This window comes from Thermobia domestica, chromosome 5 (genome assembly GCF_964235325.1).
Source record: "Thermobia domestica chromosome 5, izTheDome1.hap1.1, whole genome shotgun sequence".
Classification (NCBI taxonomy): Eukaryota; Metazoa; Arthropoda; class Insecta; order Zygentoma; family Lepismatidae; genus Thermobia; species Thermobia domestica.
Window position 1 is genome coordinate 303,855,557 of NC_137458.1, and position 22,675 is coordinate 303,878,231.

General features: G+C 35.6%; 1 protein-coding gene across 5 annotated transcripts in view; it reads left to right on the plus strand.

Annotated features, from left to right (window-relative positions):
* Positions 1-22,675, plus strand: part of LOC145686756 (phospholipid-transporting ATPase ABCA3-like) — a 156,132-nt gene that overhangs the window by 103,123 nt on the left and 30,334 nt on the right. For all 5 annotated transcript variants that reach the window (XM_081760390.1, XM_081760394.1, XM_081760391.1 and 2 more), the window contains exons 18-20: positions 697-822; positions 8,737-8,928; positions 15,267-15,524. In XM_081760390.1, coding sequence (XP_081616516.1) covers positions 697-822; positions 8,737-8,928; positions 15,267-15,524 — 576 coding nt within the window. The remainder of the gene's footprint in view (positions 1-696; positions 823-8,736; positions 8,929-15,266; positions 15,525-22,675) is intronic.

Genomic DNA, 22,675 nt, shown 5'->3' on the forward strand with positions numbered 1-22,675 from the left:
TTGGTTGATTGTTGTCAAATACAAGAACTCAGTTCTCGAACAGTAACAAACACCTGTTCCATTCAGTTAGTTATCACAGTTTTGATATGAAAGATAGTCTTGTCTTTGTCATAAATAAGTTCCTTATTATTGAAGGTATAATTTTTAAATTTTTTTAACAGATGTTGAAGGAAAATCAAGAAATAAAGATAAAAGAACTAGTTGCACTGGAATTGTAAACTGATATATTGAGATTGAAGCTCGATATTGAATTCTATAAAAAAGATTACCATCTTTCCTCTGCAGATATGTTTGCTTTATCTTTCACTAACACAACAAATTTATTATTTAAAGACAAAACAGACACATCGGGATTGTATTCGTAGTGTTTAGGCTTTTCTAAGTACGAGTGCTGTTTTCCTCTCCTTTATTGTTCATGATGATGTAGCATACTTAAAATTGTGGCTTTTAAGATTTGTTCTTTCTGGAGAAACGGGCGTTGCAAATGATGTAATTGCACGGGGTGGCAAATTGCCTAGGGCCGACCCTGTGTATAACTAATTTAATTACAAATCATTTTTGTAAGCCTCTCTGAGTGTGCATGCAATTGACCACTATAAGGATACATCTTAAAATGTTAATAAGTTATATATATATTGTCTAGTGCATCATGAACTTCTTTGTTTTAAAGTGTGTTTTCCGCATTCTTTGTTTCAGATATCTTTTCATTAATTTTGATTCTCTACGGATTTAGTATGTATCCTCTTACTTATATTGTGAGTTTCCTTAATTCATCTGCTGCAATGGCCAGAAATATAATCGTTATAATTAATATGCTGTTAGGTAAGTAGATTGGATTTTAAGTCGAATAATATTTTCCATTTGTATTTTCTGATATAATAAGTAAAGCTTCTGCTTCTTATAAACATTTGAACTCTAAATATTTCATATTGAGTATGCTCTGGCGCTAACTCGGTTATTAGTAAGAATTTATCATCGTTTTGAAGATGGTAAGGATACCGTTATTTGACCCGGTTGCGTTGATCAGAGGAGCCATACAGCCAGGTTACAAGCTGTTCGAAGTTTTTGATCAGCATTACAGTTTTAAGTGATAAATATGAAGTATTTTCTTACTTTATATCTTACAGTTTTTCAGTAAGTATAAGTACTTCTTGCTTAATTTTTTGCGATATTTGAGATGTACTCAGGGCCGGCGCAAGAAGTTTTGCCGCCTTGGGTGGTTCTTTCACATGCCGCCCTTTTATTGTTTTCTTTCTCAAATTTTGCCGCCCCTGTATTCTTTTCTTTTTTTTTTCAAATTTTGCCGCCCATCAGACTTGCTGCCCTGGGCGGTGGCACGGCTCGACCCCCCCCCCCTCACGCCGGCCCTAGATGTACTAGAATAAAGTATGTAAGATGATTTGAATGAAATATAAAACTTAAATGTAATTTATTTTTCGATATACTTGCTTCCAATAGTATTTTGACTACAGTTTGACGTAATTTTGTTAACAAGAATATCCATGAAATGTGGCTTCCTTAAATAAAAAATAAAAATAATTAAAAAAAAAAACTTAATTTATATCGACCAAATGGCACAACATAGTACCCACCATCCTTTTATACAAAGCATTCAATACTACGTTCTGACTTTAATCGTAACTCGTCAACTGGCATTTTTTAGAAAATGCATAGGAGAATAAAAAAAATATAAGTATAAATATATCTAGCCCTCCGTGTAACGTGGGTTACTGTCACCACGGGAAGGCGCATTCTCAGCTGAAGGGGTAGCTGCCAATATATTGAATAAGCAGTCGTGGACCAGGGCTGAGTCTAGACACTTCTTAAGTGTAAGCAAACAATATTTAGAAGTCCCCTATTGAATGATAATAAAAGAGTAGAAAGTTGTAATGGACAAAACTTTCCTTCAAATAATTGTTACAATTGCAAACTTCTTCAATATCTGTAGTCTCCCTTTGAATATTAACAAAAAATGGCGAAATTATGACTAATTGACTGTGGATGAATACTGAACAACGTTCCAATTTTGATAATTGATAGCATTTTTTATTAAATAAGCACAAGATACGACTAAGATATATATATACCTAAGATGTATTTTGAATAGTGCAATTGAAACAAAAGTCGAAACAGATTAAAACTTATGAGCTTCAAGTCTAAAACTAACACAAGTTTGATTTTGACAAAAAGGTATGCTCTTATGCTTCATTAAAAGCATATTTTCATAGTATTTTCTAGTGATATCATCATCATATGTATTCTGCCCTTATTGGCAGGTCACTTGCCGCAGCTGAGAAGCTTCTATGTTCCACGGTCTTCCGCTAATCTCTTCGTCTTCAAGTATGATCTTTGTTTTTATATCGTCTATTAATTGTAGCCTCCTTCGCCCTCTCCCTCTCTTTCCTGCCACCATACCCTCTAGCACGTCCCTCATCGTGCATTCCCTTCCCAGCCAATCTCCCAACCAGTTTGTATTCCTTTTCTCAATAATATCTAAAAGTATTCTTTTCTCCTCCACCATTTCCAACGCCCTCTCATTCGTTTTCCGCTTGACCCAACTAATTCTTTCCATTCTTCTCCACACTCGTGGGTTTTCTCGGGGTACTCCCGTTTCCTCCCACTTCCTTCATTCCACCATTTCACTCATCTCTCATAATCACCGTCTCCTTTAGCCTAACCGGCATAACCGTGGGACGTAAAACTCAAAGATTTCATTTTTTCATTCTTCTCCACACCCACATTTCGAAGGCTTCCAGTCGTTTTTCATCACTTTTGCGTAATGTCCATGTTTCCAACCCATACAGTAAAACACTCCATACGAAGCATAAGTCTTTTTCTCATTTTTTTTTTCATTTAAGGTTCCAGAAAACAGACTTTTCTTCCTTCTAAAGGCTTTTTTTCGCCATTCCTATCATTGCTTTTATTTCACGTTTACACTTCATGTCATTACTTAAGAATACTACCCAGATATCCAAATCTATTCACTTGTTCTATTTTCTCCCCCTCCCCATTTTTATATTGGAAATAGACCTATTCGTTCCAATCACCGTGGCTTTTTTCTTTCTAACATTTATTTTCATCCCATATTCTTCAAAACCCTTCATCAAGTTTTTTTAACATCCTCAGATTTTCTCTTCAGATTCTGCAACCAGCGCCATATCGTCTGCAAATCTTATACATCCAATCATTCTACTTCCTACCGAAATGCCGTCTTCATTATGTGGGTCCTTTTTTACTATCTCTTCTAAATAGATATTAAATAAAGTTGACGAGAGACAGCCGCCCTGTCGAACTTTCCTTCCAATTGCACTTTCCTCTGTCAGTTTCTCCCCTATCCTAACACTTACTTGTTGGTTCATATATAAGTTTCTTATGAGTCTTTGATCTTTCCATTCCAACCTAATCTTCTTTAGAACTCCCAACAACAATTCCCACAATTCTAGTGATAAGATTATAGTAATTATCTTAAGTTATTTTCTTTGTTACTGAAAAGTTCATGTTATAAAGGTCCTTTTGTGGCTTTCAATTGGCAAAATCTCTTACTATTATTATATCCGTAATCAATTTTATTGAGTATGTCATTTTCAATGGCCATCAAAATTAGTCCATTTAATCGTTCTCGAGATATAGTTGATCTCAAATAATTTGTAATAGTGAATAATCTGTGAAGAATGTGAGAGTGTAATAGTAAATAGTCTGTGAAGAATGTGGAAGAGTGTAATAGGAAATAATCTGTGAAGAATGTGGAAGAGTTAAATAGTGAGTAATCTGTGGAAAATGTGGTATAGCAAGTAGTTTGTGAAGAGTGTGACACTACTGTCAATAGTCTGTGATGAGCATCAGGATAGCCGGCTTTGGCAGGAGTCAAAAAGTTCGTGGGAGCAAGAATAAAGTTAAAGTATGCAAGTGGTCTTGTTAGAAGTACTGTGAAGAATATTATTTAGTAGCATGGGGATAAAATTTAGTAAAGTACTTTTAAAGTTTGTGTGCATGTACCCGTGTCCGTAAATAAAGAGTACCTTAGTTTGGAAGTAGTTATTTTAATAATAAAAGTAATAGCAATATAGCTAGTATAAGTTATGCAAGTGGTCTTGTTAGAAGTACTGTGAAGAATATTATTTAGTAGCATGGGGATAAAATTTAGTAAAGTACTTTTAAAGTTTGTGTGCATGTACCCGTGTCCGTAAATAAAGAGTACCTTAGTTTGGAAGTAGTTATTTTAATAATAAAAGTAATAGCAATATAGCTAGTATAAGTTTCAGCAGTATAGCATAATTCTTTATTAATTTTAGCTGAACTTGTTTAGTACACAACAAATGACAATCGATCCAGTGGTGGAATTCCAAAATCAGGCCCCTTAGGCTTATAAAACAATTCATCCTTTTGTCTCTTTCCTTCCAACATAGACATTTGAAATCAGACAATGAGTAACAAAATGTAAACACAAACAGTGGCGCACCAAAAATTTATCTTTTGGGTTGGAAGATTTTTCGAAGTAGCATACAAAATGCAAATAATTTTGTTTATTTGCCCCCCTGAAATCTGTGCCAATTTTCTTAAAACTTAAAAGTTCTGGAGGATCCAAATTCACGGATCACCTCTGTCGGTACATCCCTGAACACAAGTAACTAATAATCGAAACTCTACTTAAGACTATTACCAAATGTTTAAAAATATCGTTCTATCTAAATTTAATACAAGAAAATAGATTGATAATGATTGTTACACTGTTATAGTACAACGAACATATGTATACGCTGCTGTGATTCACAGTGAGAGTACTAAAAAAAAAAATGTTACTTAAAATGCTATTGACCTCTCGATTACAGTTTCGATTTCGATCACAGTTATTCTTTCGAGTTATACACGCATATATTGCTACAAAACTAATTGTATTCAAACGAATTTTGAAATACATCAAATTTAACTCAAACTCGTAACCAAAGAGGAGAGGCTGTATCCGTTTTATTTTAATTTAACAACTAAATTACTGCAATCAAGTAAAATAAACTTACAGTTTCAAAAGTTTTTCGACTTGCAAATGCTCCGTTAACAGTAACTGGTATTGACAACTCCCCCACCTAAACATTTGTATAGTTATCACCTTCGAAATTTTATCCAGAAGCCAAAAGATTTTTTTTTTAGAGACTTCCTTTGCCTTTCACCTTCTTTCAAGTTTCGTAGCTTTCTTTTCTTATAAAATGCTCACTTAATTTTTTACTGTTGGCCATTATTATTACATGGGAATCAAAGTACTATTGGAAAATTAAAATTATTATAAATGAAGAAAGAAACGACCCTGGATAGAAACGAAAATATGGACGAATGACAAATGAACTAAGAGACGTTAACAAAGTGAGCATTAAGCAGTAAACAGCGATTGTGAGCCACTGATATTAGGAACCTAAGTTAAAATTTTCCTCAGAAATGATCAAAATTCCATTTGTACCGCCCGTCTCTTCTTAGTATTTGTCTCCTCCCTGGACCAATGGGCAACAAAAGACCAGTCGCTTGAACTTCGATAATGTGCATTTCATTTACGCTGACTTTTCTCAACTCTTAACTGTGGGGATTGAACCGAAATACTATGCAGAGACACTGTTTATAACAAGGTGGAGTACTCTTGAAGACATTTCTTTCTATTTTGACAATGCCACCCAATCCATAAGCAACACGTGAAGTTGACTTCCTTTTGTTTGTTGGTCCATTTCCATTTCAAAGTCATATTTGGCAATGATATTCTTTAGCAAGGTCGCGGAAGTGTTGTTGTGAGAAGAATGATGAGTCTATTATATTTTATGCATATTTTGGGTTTGTGGAAAGAATGTCATTGGTTTAGTCGTACTGCCGTAGTGCTTAATATAACATTTATTGAAAAACTAAATTTCTCTACATTTTATCTCATATTTGTAAAATCTCCCTTTTTCCTTTTTTAAAATTTCTCCTAACTTTTCCTGCGTCGCGAAAAATTTTCCTCAAACTAGCAGTGAGGAAACTTGTGAGTGTGGCACTGGATCCGAGTGATGTACAAATCCATTTTAATTGTAAAGGGGTGCTTTACAGCCAACCACGCAAAGATTCGACTTTATTATCCCTTTGATGTATTTTATCAGTTTGTACAATATTTATTTGAAGCTGTTTGGAAAAATTTTGATCATTACATTTTCTCTCATAAATATTCACATTTAAAACACAAAATTCATATTTTAGTTTGGCGCCCTCTTCACCTGGCACCTTCTGCGAACGCGTAGTTCGCAGGATTCAAGATCCAGCCCTGTCGCGAACAGACGACAAGTGATGTTTCTCCAGCTTGGGGTTTGGTGTGAGGCTAACAACCTCATCCTGTGGGAAAAAAAGAACGTGCTTGCTCAGAAACATTTACAGAAGCCTCGAACCAGAACCGATAACTAAGCACGACCTCAGCGAAGTAATATGCACATGAGATCTGGAACAAGGAATATAAGTAGTCTTTATAAGGCATGCGTGTTAAAATCCGTAACGAATGAGCTAGAGAAATATAGGATGAACCTAGTACGAGTTCAAGAAGTTAGATGAAAAGGAAAGGGAGTAGTGAAGTTCGGAAATTTTACACTCTTTTACGGGGAAGGAAATAAAAATCATTAACTAGGAACACGGTTTTTCATTCAAAAACGAATGATATCAGCAATTAAACGGGTTGAATTTATTAACGATAGACTTTCTTTTATTACTTTTGAGGATGTGATATTCTTTTAAATGTACATGCCTCAACAGAAAATAAGAATGACGATATAAAAGACACTTTTTATGCAGAAGTACAACGGTTATTTCACCAACTCCCGCAATACTATTATGAAAATTATATTAAGGGATTTCAGTGCGAAGGTAGAACGAGAGGATATTTTCAAATCGATTATAAGGAATGAGAGTCTGCATAACGAAAGTAATAGCGTTAGACTCGTAAACTTTGCAACATCCAAAAACATTATCATGAGGAGTGCAAACATTTTCACATAGCGACGTTCATAAACACACTTGGATCTCACTAGATGAAAAAAAACACACGATCAAATTGATCACATTTTAGTAGATAGAAGAAAACAGTCAGGCACAATTAATATTTGGTCGTTCAGAGGAGCTGACTCTGGCACTGACTACCACCTGGTAGCAGCATAAGAGAGAAATTATCGTTGAATAAAGAAAATAAATATTCAACATCTGAAAACGGAGGTTTTTAATTGAAGGGTAAGGGGAAAAAACAGGGAATGTCCATGTGTGTGCTTTATCGGATGTTTTGTCCTATCTGTTGGTAACTCTTGGTACTATTTGACAGTATATGCGATGCATGCGTAGATGTCGAAATGTCCATGTAAAAAGGGGCATAAGATTTGACTACCCTATTCTTTTTTACGCGGTTTAAAGTATAAAAACGCCGTTTTTTCGAAAGTACAGTTTTGTGACATTCCTCCTTTTTTTCCCTTACCCTTCAGTTTGAAGAAATTAGAGGTGAGCCAGGTGAGAAGGGGAAAAAATGAAATGAAATCTTTGAGTTTTACGTCCCACGGTTATACCGGTTAGGCTAAAGGAGACGGTGAGTATGAGAAATGAATGAAATGGTGGAAAGAAGAAAGTGGGAGGAAACGGGAGAACCCCGAGAAAACCCTACGCACACGGTGTTTGTCCACCACAAAGTTCACTTGGCGGGGGCTGGGATCGAACCCGGGACCCCAAGCACCAGACAGGCGAGAAGGCAGTGGTGCCCACCCCCCTCATGTCCATGACGCACCCCCCTCAATTGTCTATCTGTAGGTGTTCTTCCATGAAAAAAAAATCTTTTCGATTAATTTTACCCCCCTCCTCAAACATATTTATATGGATTTTTAACCCCCCCAAATATTTCAATGACGCAGTTTGCGTCATAGCCCCCCCCCCCTTGTGGGCACCCCTGGAGAAGGGAATACCAAATTAAAGTGTCGAATAGATTCTCAGTTTTAGAAGGTTTGGAGTGTACTAGTGTTGAGGATACTTGGGTTGAAATTAGGGACAGCATTAACATTTTAGCAAAAGAAAAATTGAAGCACGCGAAAATACATAGGAGCAAACCATGGTTCGACTAGAAATGCACTAAGCTAGCGAAGAAGCGGAACAGGCGAAACAGCATTGGCTACAAAATACGGAGAATGACGGAAACGAACAATTTTTATAGAGGGAGTTTGGCTGCGAGCATATAATTTGAATGTTAACTAACAATCTCTATAAAAATGTTGGTGAAGTACCGCAGGATTCTTGATATTTGGATAGGGCACATATTAGTTTCTAAGTGAAGTCTTGACCGTATACAGTAGATCCCATAGTATTAGAGCTATGGACCTTTAAAGTTTATTTTTTCATGTTTTCGGCAGCCTATTATTCCGAAATGACGGATTTCTGCACCCAAGTTGGTCTATCTTGGTGTCAGGAATCACCTTCCAACCGTTGTCGATGTTGTTTTGAAACACCTTGTATATTCTGTCCCTGAGAAAACAGAACGTCTGTAAACAGAATCATCTAGCATGCTGATAACTATAGTTATGTGTATATATAACCACATACAAAGAAAATTTGCGCAAAGTATAAAAACGATTGTGCCATAAAGGTTATCAATGTGCCAGAAGTCATGTTTACTCAGAGACAGATTTCCACTCTAATAATAGAAAGTATTGCAATAATATTTCTTTAATAGAGCTTAAGCATAAAATACATATATTTTATTTATAGGTATTGCAACATTACTGTTACCCACACCGTGGAGTTACTTCTTTTATGTTTGTCCAACTTGCATTTTAGTTCAGACTTTGACTAAACTTTTCATGTTTGCAATTGAAGAGAAACAATGCAAGTTAATTCTGCTAAACTCTGAAAATGAACTGTGTGTTCCTAATGCTCAGCCTGATGTTCTCAGTTGTTGTGGTAAGCAAATTTAATATGTAAAGGAAATAAATAAAGATATCCTACGGTGCTATACCTTACCTCATGAATGCAGACATATAATTTTCTGTATATTCAAAAGTGAGTAGTATTCAGATAGTATTTTGTTTCCTTTTATTTTTCACTAGTTTTGTGTAATTTATACGAGGGTAAGTCAAAAATTTTCTGCAATTTTGACGTAACTCTTCTTTCATTGTTGATACTGATATCTGCCCTCGTTTATTTTATTGTTATGCTGTTGTGGTCATGCTACGAAAGTTTGATCCTAATTCCTCCATTTGCCTTCCTTTTGTCGTAGATAGGTCATGGCCACTCCACTAGAAGTTTGCACCAAAGAGGAACAACAAACAATGATCCGGTTTTTGTAGTCGAAAGGTGTATTAGTAACCATGACTAATTTCCAGACGATGTGCCACTTCATCAATAATCATTCATCTGTCTAACAGAACCAAGTCGGGGACGCGGCAGAAGTCCTAAATGGCAGAAGTCCTAAAATGCAGAAGTCCTAAACGGCATTAGACCTAAAATGCACAAGTCCTAAAAATTATTTCGCGGCACAAGTCCTAAATGGCAGAAGTCCTAAATGGCAGAAGTCCTAAAGTGCAGAAGTCCTAAAGTGCAGAAGTCCTAAAATGCAGAAGTCCTAAAAGGCAGAAGTCCTAAAAATCATACCGAGGCAGAAGTCCTAAAGTGCAGAAGTCCTAAAGTGCAGAAGTCCTAAAAGTCTCTTGTGGCGCTACCATCGCGTCCGTAAGAAGAATACTGTCAATCTGTTAGTCAAGTTTTAGATATACTGTTTCATATTACAGAGCCTTAGTTCTTACAAGTTATTTGTATAAATACATATTCTATCGTTCTGAAATAATAAATAAATAAATAAATAAAGCCTATTGTCCTTTCTTACTCTTTCCATGATATATTTCTATGTTGACAAAATTTTAACTTTCTACCAAATGTGATTCCCAGATCTTTCATAATGTCTGTTTTTCTCTATTTCCACACCATTGACTTCATATTAGTAACATAATATTGTGTTTTAGTTATGTACGTCATAAATTTTGCTTTCCTTGTGTTGTTTTGAAGTAAATTATTTTTACACATATATTTCTTGTACAGAAGTCTTTCTGTAGCAAATAATTGTCATATTCGTAATTAACTACTCCTGGGATACGGCTGTTTCGGTGTAGGACGTTTTGGTGCAGGGCGTTTCGGTGTACGGATTGCTCGGTGTAAGGACGTTCGCCGGTTAAGGTCAGGCTGGTTCGGTGTAAAAGTTCTAATGTTTACACCGAAACGTCCACTCTTCAAAATGAAAATTATTCGTTAGGGAGAAATAAATTCACGAAGTAGAATATATAAATTAATAAATAAAATAAAAATTAAATGTTTCTGTAATTGGCAAGGGTTACTTATTTATAGTGAGTCCCCTCGCTTCACTCTATGTCAGAACTTCTTATATCCTCAAATGTTATAATTATTAATTGATTGGGAAAACGTTTTACGGTAATGATATATAGTAAAAAAGTGTGTGATGCATAAACATTGTGTACACCACACACACCTTATTAAGGCAATAACTGTGCACAAATCGCAAAATGCTGCACAATCTTTGAAAGAAAATTTTCAAACACAGATGGTTTTTCTTCCAATAACCGCTTTTATATCACGCATACCCAATAAGATTAGCAAATCTAGGAAAAGAAAACTGATTATGAATCAGTGATGAGATCTTAATTATATTATTACGGAGATGTAAATTCATGTTATAGTTGTAGAGAAGGACAGTGTCAGAAAAATGTCTCAAGAAAATTTTTAACGGCCTAAAGAACACAACAAGAGGCTGAGTCCTACCAGTTGTTCCTGCAGAAATTGTTTCTATTATGAGTTACTCTTTTGTTCTTAAACGTGTTTAATAATTACAGCAAATGAAGGATGTTTATAATAGAATGTGAAAGAATACAGTTTTAAAAGAATTAAACTACGTCAACATGTTAAAATAATTAAAAGAACCTAATTAATTAGCCACTTTGTACTCTCATTTGCTTAACTGGAATAACCGAGGCCTAAAGGAAAAGAGTTTTCTGCCCAAATCTTATAAGCAGTGGGATATTTTAATATTATAGAAATTGACCCTCCTTCCCCTTAGAAGTGTAATTTTCAAGATACTGAAACATATAGTATTTTATTACTTTTAGTTAAAAGTTCAAATACCGAGTTTCACGCATCTAGCTTAAACAAATCCTTCTTTACATATTTTCTGAGTAAGTAATGGGGAATTCGAACATTAAAAAAGTGCTCCCTTTGCTCTTTCCTTTTTATGTGTTCAATTTTCAGTTTTTTTTAACAGGAAAAATTATATGCCAAGTTTCATTTTACTAGCTTCAGAAACTTGCGAGATACACTACCCTTTAAAAAAATCTTGCCCCACCCGTTTTACGATACTTATTTCCAAAAATTCTTTCTTATGTCCTGCTTTCATAAGAAAATTATATTTTATAATTAAAATTTAACGACTCTACTTGTAGTAGTATGCCCAAAAAATCACTCATCTTTACTCTTTTATATAAGAGTACAGAAGATAAATACAGTCAAACAAATGGATTTCCATGAACAATTTCCGATTTCTTATAACTACCTGATTCGTACATTTCCCACAAGCTGTGATTTTAAATTTACGCTCTGTCAAGGTCCAGGTTTCAAAAAGGAACTAACTGGAAATATAATAATATTATGTATTTGTGTACATGTGTAATATGTATAAATTTATTGTCTTATTGAAGCTTTCGTAATCTGGAAATAAACTTTTGATTTGCTTTTAATATATAAAAATCATGCTCCCCTAGAAAAATTTGCAGGCTACACCCCTAAATGACTATGTAGTAATTTCTGCAAAAATGGCACAGGACCTAAAATTTAGGTCTAATGCCTATATTTTTAGGACTTGTGCCATTTAAGACTTATTAATGTCACCCACTGTATTGCATAATAAATGTTCTTTGCTCAATTTTAAATTTACTGCGTTCTTTATGTATACAGTTGGTATTTAATGTTCACTCGTGAAATGTCTAGTGTGCTTTTGTCCTAATTAAGTAAACTTTGGTGGATTTTTGTCCTACTCTTAATAAAATACGCTCCGCACTGTATATATTGCAATTCTGAATGTTTGCTTGGTTTCAGAAGTCTGGTAAAATATTCTTTTTAAACATTTTTTATTATTTATTTATTTATTTATTCTTGTTTTAGGAATTTGTCTTGGGATTCTCGTATCTCCATTCGAAAGAAACGAATTTCTTAACAAATTATGTAATTAATTCTTAGAATGAAATAGGTTGTATTATGTAATTCGTGTATAAGTGCAGAACAGATAGTGATAATAACGATCTTAGTAGTACAAATATAGCTGTTACTGTTGGAATTAGATACGTTCGTAACATTATTGCCAACTAGTTGCTGCATCGTCCCAATTTCGTGTGGTGGTGGCGAATTTCAGAACTAAAGCAAGTGAATGATAAAGGCACAAGTCCTAAATGGCAGAAGTCCTAAACGGCAGAAGTCCTAAAAGGCAGAAGTCCTAAAGTGCAGAAGTCCTAAAATGCAGAAGTCCTAAAGTGCAGAAGTCCTAAAATGCAGAAGTCCTAAAGTGCAGAAGTCCTAAAATGCAGAAGTCCTAAAGTGCAGAAGTCCTAAAGTGCAGAAGTCCTAAAATTTAGGTCTAGTGCCCATATTTTTAGGACTTCTGCATTTTAGGACTTCTGCACTTTAGGACTTCTGGATGTCACCCACCAAGTCACATGCACGGTCAATGTTGTCATTATTTGTGGCCGTAGATGATCACCGGCTCCTTTCTCGTGCGTAACACTTGTACGACCATTTTTGCGTTTTTCAATACATTCGTAGACACTCCGTTGCGGCAAGATACTGTTTCCGTATTGTGCCTTTGATGGATTGCGGCCCTTGATACACCTTCCGACCACAAAAACCCGAATCACTGCTCGTTGTTTCTAATTGAGGCAAACTTCTAATGGAGCGGCCATGATCTATCTGCAACAAAAGGAAGACAAATGGAGGGATTAGGATCAAACTTTCATAGCATGACCACAAAAGCGTAAGAATAAAATGAACGAGGACAGAGGTCAGCAGAACAATGTAAGAAGAATTGTGTCAAAGTTGCGGATAATATTTTAGTTGCCCTCGTACAACATATCCTGGATCTAGGAAAACCAAACTCAGCGTTATAATGTGCAATGATGATGTGGTGGTTTAGTATTTCTTAGATTATGAAATGAGGCTTCTAATTTCAAAACTTTCAAATTTACACTTTACTGAAGTCTATTTTATACTATTTTCAATCTGAAAAACGTCAAGGGTGCTACCTCTATGTATGCAACTACTGCAGAAAACGATTAAAGCCTGAATACAAATGGCTTCTAAGTTGAGAGGTAAACGATAATGCTTTCATTTAAATGGAGAAAGTAGCCATTGTATATAGTCTTGACTATATTTCTTACCAAATATGGTTAATAAATTATTCTAATTTAAAAAAAAAACTAATGAACTCCTTTTAACTCCAAGTTATTTAATTACGAAATAGAAAAATTTTACTCACAAAGAAACTTCCTTTTTTCTAAATGAGTATGCCATATCATTCCTAATAGTATTACGAGTGTCATTCCAAAAGTAATGCAATTATTTTTTAAAGTAAATTATCATTTCTAATAGTACTACAAGCGTTATTCCAAAGACAATACTATTAATTTTAAGTAAATTACTAGAGACACATAGAGCTGAGTTGCACAATAGAATAAGGCAAGTTTCAGCTACGTAGCCATTTTCCCATATAGTCAGCACCATTTCTTATGCACTTTTACGAATGATGAACAAGAACCTGTCTTTCACGTTCGTAAAATTTGGAATAAACAGAGGCAAGTCACTTGTTTACAGTTGCGATGAAGCACCCATCAGAAAATTGTTGCCTACATAGTACATCTTTCAGGGCCCAAAGAAATAGAAATCAGAAGATGCCAAGTCCGCACTGTATGGTGGATGTGGTAGGATAGTCCAGGCACCTGGCCTCTTATCACGTTGCAGTCGAAATATTTACTACCCCTTGATAATCGACATCAGCTGCCATGTACATATCGAATAGCTACAGTTTTATCACTTTTTGTGTGTAATTGTCCTTTTCTTTTTCGATATTATAATGTTCACAAAAATTGTATTGTATAAATAGAAAAAAAAACTGTAATTATCGGTAAGATTAAATGAAGTAATGAATTGTAGTAGTGTCTGAACAATGACTACAGAAATATTTTTAAAAGGTATCTTTCTCAAAGAAATGATTATACTGTTATAAAATACAGTTTGCTGGACGCGTGCAAAATTTCTGACATTAAATGTTTGACCTTAAATTTCTGACATTAAATGTGAGAGTGAAGAAAATCAGGGAAAACTTAGTCGAACCAATGACAGCGTGCCGACATACCACCACCAAAGGAAGTCCCTAGCTCCACTCTGAGCGACCAAACTGATGATCATTTTATTTCGAATCAGCATGAGGTGTTACTACTTGCTTTCCAGACAAAAGGTACCACAATTACCAGGATATATTATGCCTCACTGCTGCATGCGTTGCGGGATTCTGTGAAATACCACAGCATGCATGATGACGAAAGGTGCCCGCCTCCTGGATAACAACGCACCAGTTCACTGTTCGAATGTTGATCAGACAAATGCGACAACCCTGGGTATGAAATCCGTCATAGTTCGCATTTTCCCTCAACCGCACACCATCTTCATTCCACTTATTTCCAACCATGCAGTCAGTTCCTAAAGGCAAGTATTTCTGCAATGTTATTAGGCTGCTTTCTGAGGTGCAGGGGAGAATTTTGGACCACTAATCTTACTTCACTTTCGGACCTATAATACAGCAACGGTGCACAATTACGAGTTGTGCATTACCATATGATCTACATAAGTATGCAGGATTACACATGTAAAATTTCATCGCTTCAGGATATGTGGAAGAGTCAGGATAAAACTTTCGTTAGTAGGCAAATTTCAAAGAAATCACAAATGTACAAATTACTCAGAAACTATGGATTTGCGACCTGCGGTTCATATAGGTGAAAATGTTCCAAAGTACTTGTAGAATATCTCCTTGCAAGGGATACATTGAATTACCAGTCACCCTGTATATACATAATAAAGATCTTTATGGTTGAATGTATGATTAATAGAATATTGGTCACTGTAATGCTTTCTTATATATTTATATATTACTTATATAGTTGTTTTTTTTTCTTTCATTTTCTTTTTCTTAGATAATTTACATAATCCAATGAATAACTCTTTTGACGCTGTTGAAGAATCTTTCATTGCAAATCTTAAAATTGAAATGTCCATGTTCGCCGCAGACACAGTTTTATTTATTGTTTTGCTTTTTGTTTTCGAAAGATTTCATAAAAAGTTGCAGCAGTTTGCTTATCTTCAATCAGATCACCTTCGTACACGTTCGTTAGTAAATAGTCGAGATATCAGTGTAGACAATGAGGAAATCAGAGTGAAAAGTCAAGTCACAGGTGAGAAAATCATTATATGTAATTTTTATATATATATATATATATCTACATAAGTTTACTAAAACTAACTGTAAACCTTTACTTGAGCTAAAACGACATCAAAACGTTGTATCTACTTTTACAAAAGTCATACTTGAAACGAACTACAATACTAAAGAGGTTTAGATACTAGTCAAGTTCTTACTTGCACAAAACAAACCGTAACTAAGTGTTAACAAAGCTTTGGACTTGCAAGTAAGGAAACTATTACTTATACAAAGTATTACAAAAATGGGAACAAATTCCTCACAACAAAATAAGAAAAGAAAGTTCATATAGATCTGTGCTCAAAAGTGGATAGTTTCGGAGTAATAGGGTACCGAAAACGTGAAACAACTGAACTTTAGAAGTTCATAGCTCCACTATTATTGGACCGATCGTAGTCAGGTCAAGACATCACTGAGGAACTGGTATGTGAACTATCCAAATATCCATGTTTAAGAATGCTCCAGTACTTGCACGCCATTTTTTTTAGAGAGGTAGGTGGATAGTAATCAAGTATTCCCAAACAGCCTCTCTAAAAATGATTATGCAAGTACTGGAGGTCCTGAAAAGATGGATATTTGGATAGTTCACATACTAGTTCCTCAGTGATGACTTGACTCGACTATGATCAGTCCTATAATAGTGGAACTATGGACCTTTAAACTTCATTTTTTCATGGTTTCGGCATCCTATAAGTACGAAACTATGCACTTTCGACCACGAGTCCATACGAACTTTTTTCTTATTTTGAATCTATTCCCAAAATATTGTGACAAATGTTTGTAATTCCCTGTATATTCCATATAATTTTCAAGATGACCGTGTGCGTGGGTTTTCTCGGGGTTCTCCCACTTTCTTCATTCCACCATTTCATTCATTATTCATCATCACCGTCTCCTTTAGCCTAACCGGCATAACCGTGGGACGTAAAACTAAAGATTTCATTTCATTTTCTTTTTCAAGATGATGTTTGTAATTCAATTAATAAGATGCCAGGTATTTAATTAATTCCATATAAAGTGACCAAATAAAGATTGAACGAATGGGATGTACACAAAAAAAAATAGATGTGAGGCGCATATAAGATATGTACGATTGAATCAACTAGAAAAGTCAGCATTAGCTAGTTAACTTTAGTGGTGTCCCTCCGTTTTTACTAAAAATTTGGAAAATTTACAGGAGAAATAAAAAAGATAAGAAATGGTGATTTGGAGCTCTTATGATCTTTAGATGTGTCAGCTTGGGAGTAAAATTATGTTTAATATGGGAAATTATATACAGTGTGTTTCAAAACAACACTGACAACGTTTGAGAGGGGATTCCTAACACGAGGAGAAGACAAAAAGTATAGACCAACCTGGATGTGCAAATATTTCATTTCGGAGTCACAGGCTGTCGAAAACATGAAAAAAAAAACTTTAAAAGTCCATAGTTCCAAAATTATGGGTCCTGCCGCAGTTGGGTCAAGACTTGCGGAAGTACCTTAGAACTCTGAAACATGGATATTTAGATAGGGCACATGTTAGTTCGTAAGTGAAGTCTTGAGCCGACTACGGTAGATCCCACAGTTTGTTTCATAATTGATGTACAGTACATAATTACTCACTGGTACAGGAAAATTCCCGTTGTAGAACTCAAACGTTCCATGATATATGAGGGTAATTCAGAAAGTTATACCTCCAAGATGATAGGTATACCGACCCAGATAGCACCGATACAGGTATCAGTGGAAAGCTTGCAATATCAGCTACAAATGGTGGCATCATTTTTCAACATACTCCCCATTACGGGCAACACACTTGCGCCATAGCGAAGGTGTGGTTTTTCATGCCGTTGACAAAGAATTGTGGCGGCTGCTGGTGACACCATTGCCGAACTGCTCTTCCATCTCCGCGTCACAACTGTAGCGTTGGCCCTAAGGTGATCCTTAAGTTAGGGGAAGAGCCAAAAGTCGCAGGGCGCAAGATCCGGACTATAGGCAGGATGAGGCAGAATATCAACACCGTCAGCAGATGGGACAATTTTGCATTTTTTTTTTTTTTTTTGGCGGAGGAGAGGACATGTGGTGGTATTCCATCGACTAACGCTTCGTTTTTGGGTCGTAATGGTGTATCCATGACTCGTTGTCGGCGATGAATGTTCCTGAGCGCACAACCATCCACAGTCAGAAATTCGATGACAGCCCGCTGTTTCAACCAGACGTCACCACTGGATGATATGGATTGTTCGATTGCTCTGTAATGGGAAAATATAGAAAGGTGAAACAAGTGACACCAATAGCTTAAACATCAGGGAACTAATGATAAATAGTTCAGAACGTTTGCAGTACTATTAGCCAAGTAGGAGCTTGGAGGCATTAATTTCTGGCTTACCCTCGTACAAATCAGTTTTATTGAGAAGTACAGTAGTACTTGCTTTTATTTAAATTTTATTCTTGATATCATGAAAGTTCCCTTAAGACGTTTTAATATTAATAAAAGTTAATTCTATGTCCTAAAACCTCTAACGAGTCAGGCGATTATTTGCTTATTTGATAAATGATCAACTTAATGGATCCGGACTCCCTTGGATTCTAGATCTAATGTATATTTATTATCTCAAGTAGTCGTATGATTGTTGAAGTCTGTTACCCCAAGTAGTCATATGATTGTTGAAGTCTGTTACCTCAAGTAGTCATATGATTGTTGAAATCTGTTACCGCAAGTAGTCGTATGATTGTTGAAGTCTGTTACCTCAGGTAGTCTTATGATTGTTGAAATCTGTTACCACAAGTAGTCGTATGATAGTTGAAGTGTCTTACCCCAAGTAGTCTTATGATTGTTGAAATGTGTTACCTCAAGTAGTTGTATGATTGTTGAAGTGTGTTACCTCATGTAGCCGTATGATTTTGAAGTCTGTTCAGTAACTTCTTTTGAAGTAATAACTTCGTAAGCCACAATTTAATAAAATCGTGTATTGTAGTCCTTAGGGGTGGGCAAACCTCATAAAATTGTCCTTGTATTAAGTTTAACTTCAACACATTAGTGTTAAAAGGCTATAAGTTATTAAAGAGACATGAGATGGTGTGTCGTTACAAGCAAATGAAGTTCAATAGATGAGTATTTTTTCAAGTAGTAACAGCAAAGAGAAACTAAATTGACGCATGATAACAACTGTTAACTTGGACAAACAGTAGTACACATCTACCTTTTAATAAATTGCTAAATTTTTCAATGGGAACCCGTGTCTTCCTCACCAGCGTAATCTTTAAGCGTCGAGTACTTCACCTTACATATTACACCATCAACTGTAATGGGTATAGTAGAAGAATCAAACAAAAACCTTTCTTCCTAGAAATAAAAATGATATATATATATATATATATATATACCAATACCTTGCATAATAAATTGAAAATGAACTTTTCTTTCCCTTGGGAGAGCTGTTTTATACTTTGATAAGGTCTCTTCTTCGTAACTGAATTAAGATATTCTATCCTTCGTCTTCCTTTTACTGATTTTCCTTCTATATTTCTCTCTATCAACATGGTGATCCAATCGGAGAGCCAAATAAGCTGGCCAAGCAGGCTGTTTTCTTTTTCTTGTTATCTTCATGATCTGTCGTCCTTCACTAGCTTCCTTTAGTACGTCTTTATTCCTTTTCCTTTCGACCCTGATATGCGCAGTATTCTGCGCCAACACTACATTTCAAATGCTTCCAGCTTGGATATTTCAGCTTTGTTCAATGTCCATGTCTCTGATCCTTTAAGCTCCCTACCAGAGTCTTAATAAATTGTTTACGTACATCCAACGACACATTTCTTAATGTTAGCAGTCCTCTTTTCCTTTTGAATGCTTGTTTAGCCTGCGCTATTCTTGAACTTACATTTTACTTCACTCGTTCCGTCCGAGGATATTAGACTTCCTAAATAGGGGAACGTCTTAACGTCTTCGATTTTCTCTCCATCTAGCCATACGTTTGCCCCTTTTCCTGTCCTGCTTTTGTGCATTTTATCACTTTGGTTTTCTTCTTATTTATCTTCATTTTGCATGTTTTTTCCAGTTGGTCGTTCAGGTTTGAAAGTACTTCATGCAAATTTCTTTCCGTTCTCCGTTATCAGTGCTACGTTATCAGCAAACCTAATTGTGCTGAAAACCTGTCCATTTACTTTTACGTCTTTCTTGTTTTTATCAAAGAATTCTATCATAGCCTCTTCTATATAGACGCTGAACAGGAGAGGTGGAAGACCACATCCTTGCCTTAATCCTTTACCTATTCTTGCTTCCTTCTGATCTCTTCCTATAACAGCTGTCTGACTCCTGTAAAGTTGGTATATTATATTCTTCTGTCTCTGTAATCCACCTTCAGATTCTTCAACGCTCTGAACATAATATTCCAATCTACGTTGCCAAAAGCTCTTTCTATATCTACAAATGCTATCACAATTAATGCTATCACAATTATTATCTAGAAATAAAAATTATATATACAAACACCTTGCACAATAAATTTAAAATGATAATACATCTATTTTCAACATTTGATCCCTCTACTTCAATTATAATAAATCCTTTAGCGGATTATTATCAGATACAAAAGTTGCACTCTTAAATATCTGAATTCTCACAGAACTAATCTGAAACTTTTCAGATTGGTACAGATGTACTATACAGTTACAACCTTGAGACTATAAGCGGTACTCATCTTCAACTTTTGAATAACGTGATACACTCAATAGCTTTCCTACAGCTTTGGAATACTTTAGTATCCACGAATACTCCATTATCACATTTTTCGTGAAATTTAATTGGTTGACCATTTGAGTTGAGAAACAGTTTCAGATTGGTTCTGTGAAAGTTCAGATATTTATTAAAAGTGCAGGTCCGGTTACAGATAATAATAAGGTGTTTTTGTGCAAATAATTTTCATTTCTAGAAGAAGAGAGTTTCTTTGTTATTTATATACCATAACAATGATACCATAATATGTAGATTGAAATTTGCAGTCGATAATTTAAGAAAATGTCGCTGAGGAAGATGGGAATTCCCATTGGAACAAGAAGACGTTTCTGAGGAAGATGGGAATTCCCACTGGAACAAGAAAACGTCGCTGAGGAAGATGGGAATTCCCATTCGAATAAGAAGATATTGCTGAGGAAGATGAAAATTTGCATTGGAACAAGAAAACGTCGGCGAGGAAGATGGGAATCCCATTGAAACAAGAAAACGTTGCAAAGGAAGATGGAAAGTGCCATTGGAACAAGAAAACGTCGCTGAGGAAGACGGGAATTCCCATTGAAACTCTTGAAAATTATTTTAAATAATAGACGTGCACTAAGATTAGTCCAAGTTAATATAGTTTCAGTTGCTGACACTTCTAAAATCCTTTGAAGTTCTCAATCTGAACAATGTCAAAAGATAAGGACCTGACGTCAACCTTATTAAGTCTATTTGTATAGGTATTTAGAGCTGTTTGTATAGTAATAAAGTGCAATCTAAGGGAGGTTCATTAAACAATAGTTGGTACTAAGTTTGAAGTTGAGTGACCCATCTACGACAATATTTAAAAATAGTAAAGAATATATAGCTCTTGTTAATGAGCAGAGGAGCACCGTAGTCTAGTGGTTGGAGCGTTGGACTTATGTCCGCATGGTCCCGACCGGTGCTTCCCGATTTTCGGCGACCACAGTCGTGAGGCAAACTGGGGAGTCACGTGACTAAAAAAAGGTGACGGCCACCAGGTGTAGAAAGCTCCTGATACGCTTGTTAGAGACGGGGCAACGCAGCTCGCTGAACACGTGTTCGTTGCTAGGTTGGACAGTGGCGTAGGGAAGGGGGGGCCCAGAAGGCCCCCCCCCAAAGAGCTCCGACAATGTACTTTGCTACTGTGATGTTTGTAATTTTTTATATATTTTTATGTTTATATATTTTTTTGTTTGTAATTTTTCTATATGTACCTATAACAGCACTTGCCCCCCCCCCGAAACACACATCCTGGCTACGCTTCTGAGGCTGGACACAGTTCAGTCCGTCGCTAACAGATGGCGTTGGAGCGGCAGAGATCCGCAAAAGAGCTGTTATGCCAAGTAGTTTGGTTGATTTTTTCTTAATGAGCAACTATCATAAATTCAAATTTTAAAAAGTTTTGAAACGTTTAGATGAAAGTCGGAATTCTCGAATACCGTCCAGAAATTTCATTTGTATATTGTGAGATCATTTCCTTAAACAACTATTTTTATTTTGGGGTAACTTAATACTCCTGAGACTTTTACATCATCTTCTCCGCATTCCAAAACTGAAGAAAAGGCCATACAATAATTTACGCATTAATACATCCATGAAAGTGTTAATAGAGTAACTAGTGACATTTTCAGTGTAAACAAAAACAAAATAAACAAGATGTAAATTCCCAAAAGTAATTTGTTAATAAGAAAAATAAATTTTACTACAATAATATATTTCGTGAATAGTTTCGAATTTACGGCATTAGCAACATGTTCAGGTAAAATATCCATTGAAGCTTTCCTGGTTACTAGTCTTCTTGAGTTAGCAGTCAGGTTGTATCTTGCAACGTTTCGAGGGTTGACATTGTCCTCATCTTCAGGCAAATATAATAGGGTAATACGTCATCATCATGCTCCAGAATGGATACTCAATAAGAAATATAAATATGGCCTTGAAAAGAGCCAAAACAAAGGATATTAACAACAAGGAAAAATTGCAGGAGAATCTACAAATGAAGAACGGAAGAACAAAATCTGTCTTCCTTACACTGGCAACACTTCTGGAAAGCTTAGCAGACTATTCACCAGGTACAACATCAGAACAATACATTAATTTCCAGCAAAAATAAAAAAACTTACTTCGACCATTCAAAGACGACCTGAGCCTTCGAACACCTGGAGTTTACCACATCCCATGTGAATGTGGCAAGGCATATATTGGACAAACAGGACGGACCATTAAAGCCAGATGCAAAGAACACAACAGTTACATCAGATTAAACCAACTAGAAAAATCCGGGCTGGCCAAGCATAGCATCAATCAGAAACATAAGATTTTATTCACAGACACTAAAATAATAGTAAAATGCTCAAGACTTTATGATAGAAGAATGAAACAACCTGTTGCAATCACGCAAGGAAAAAC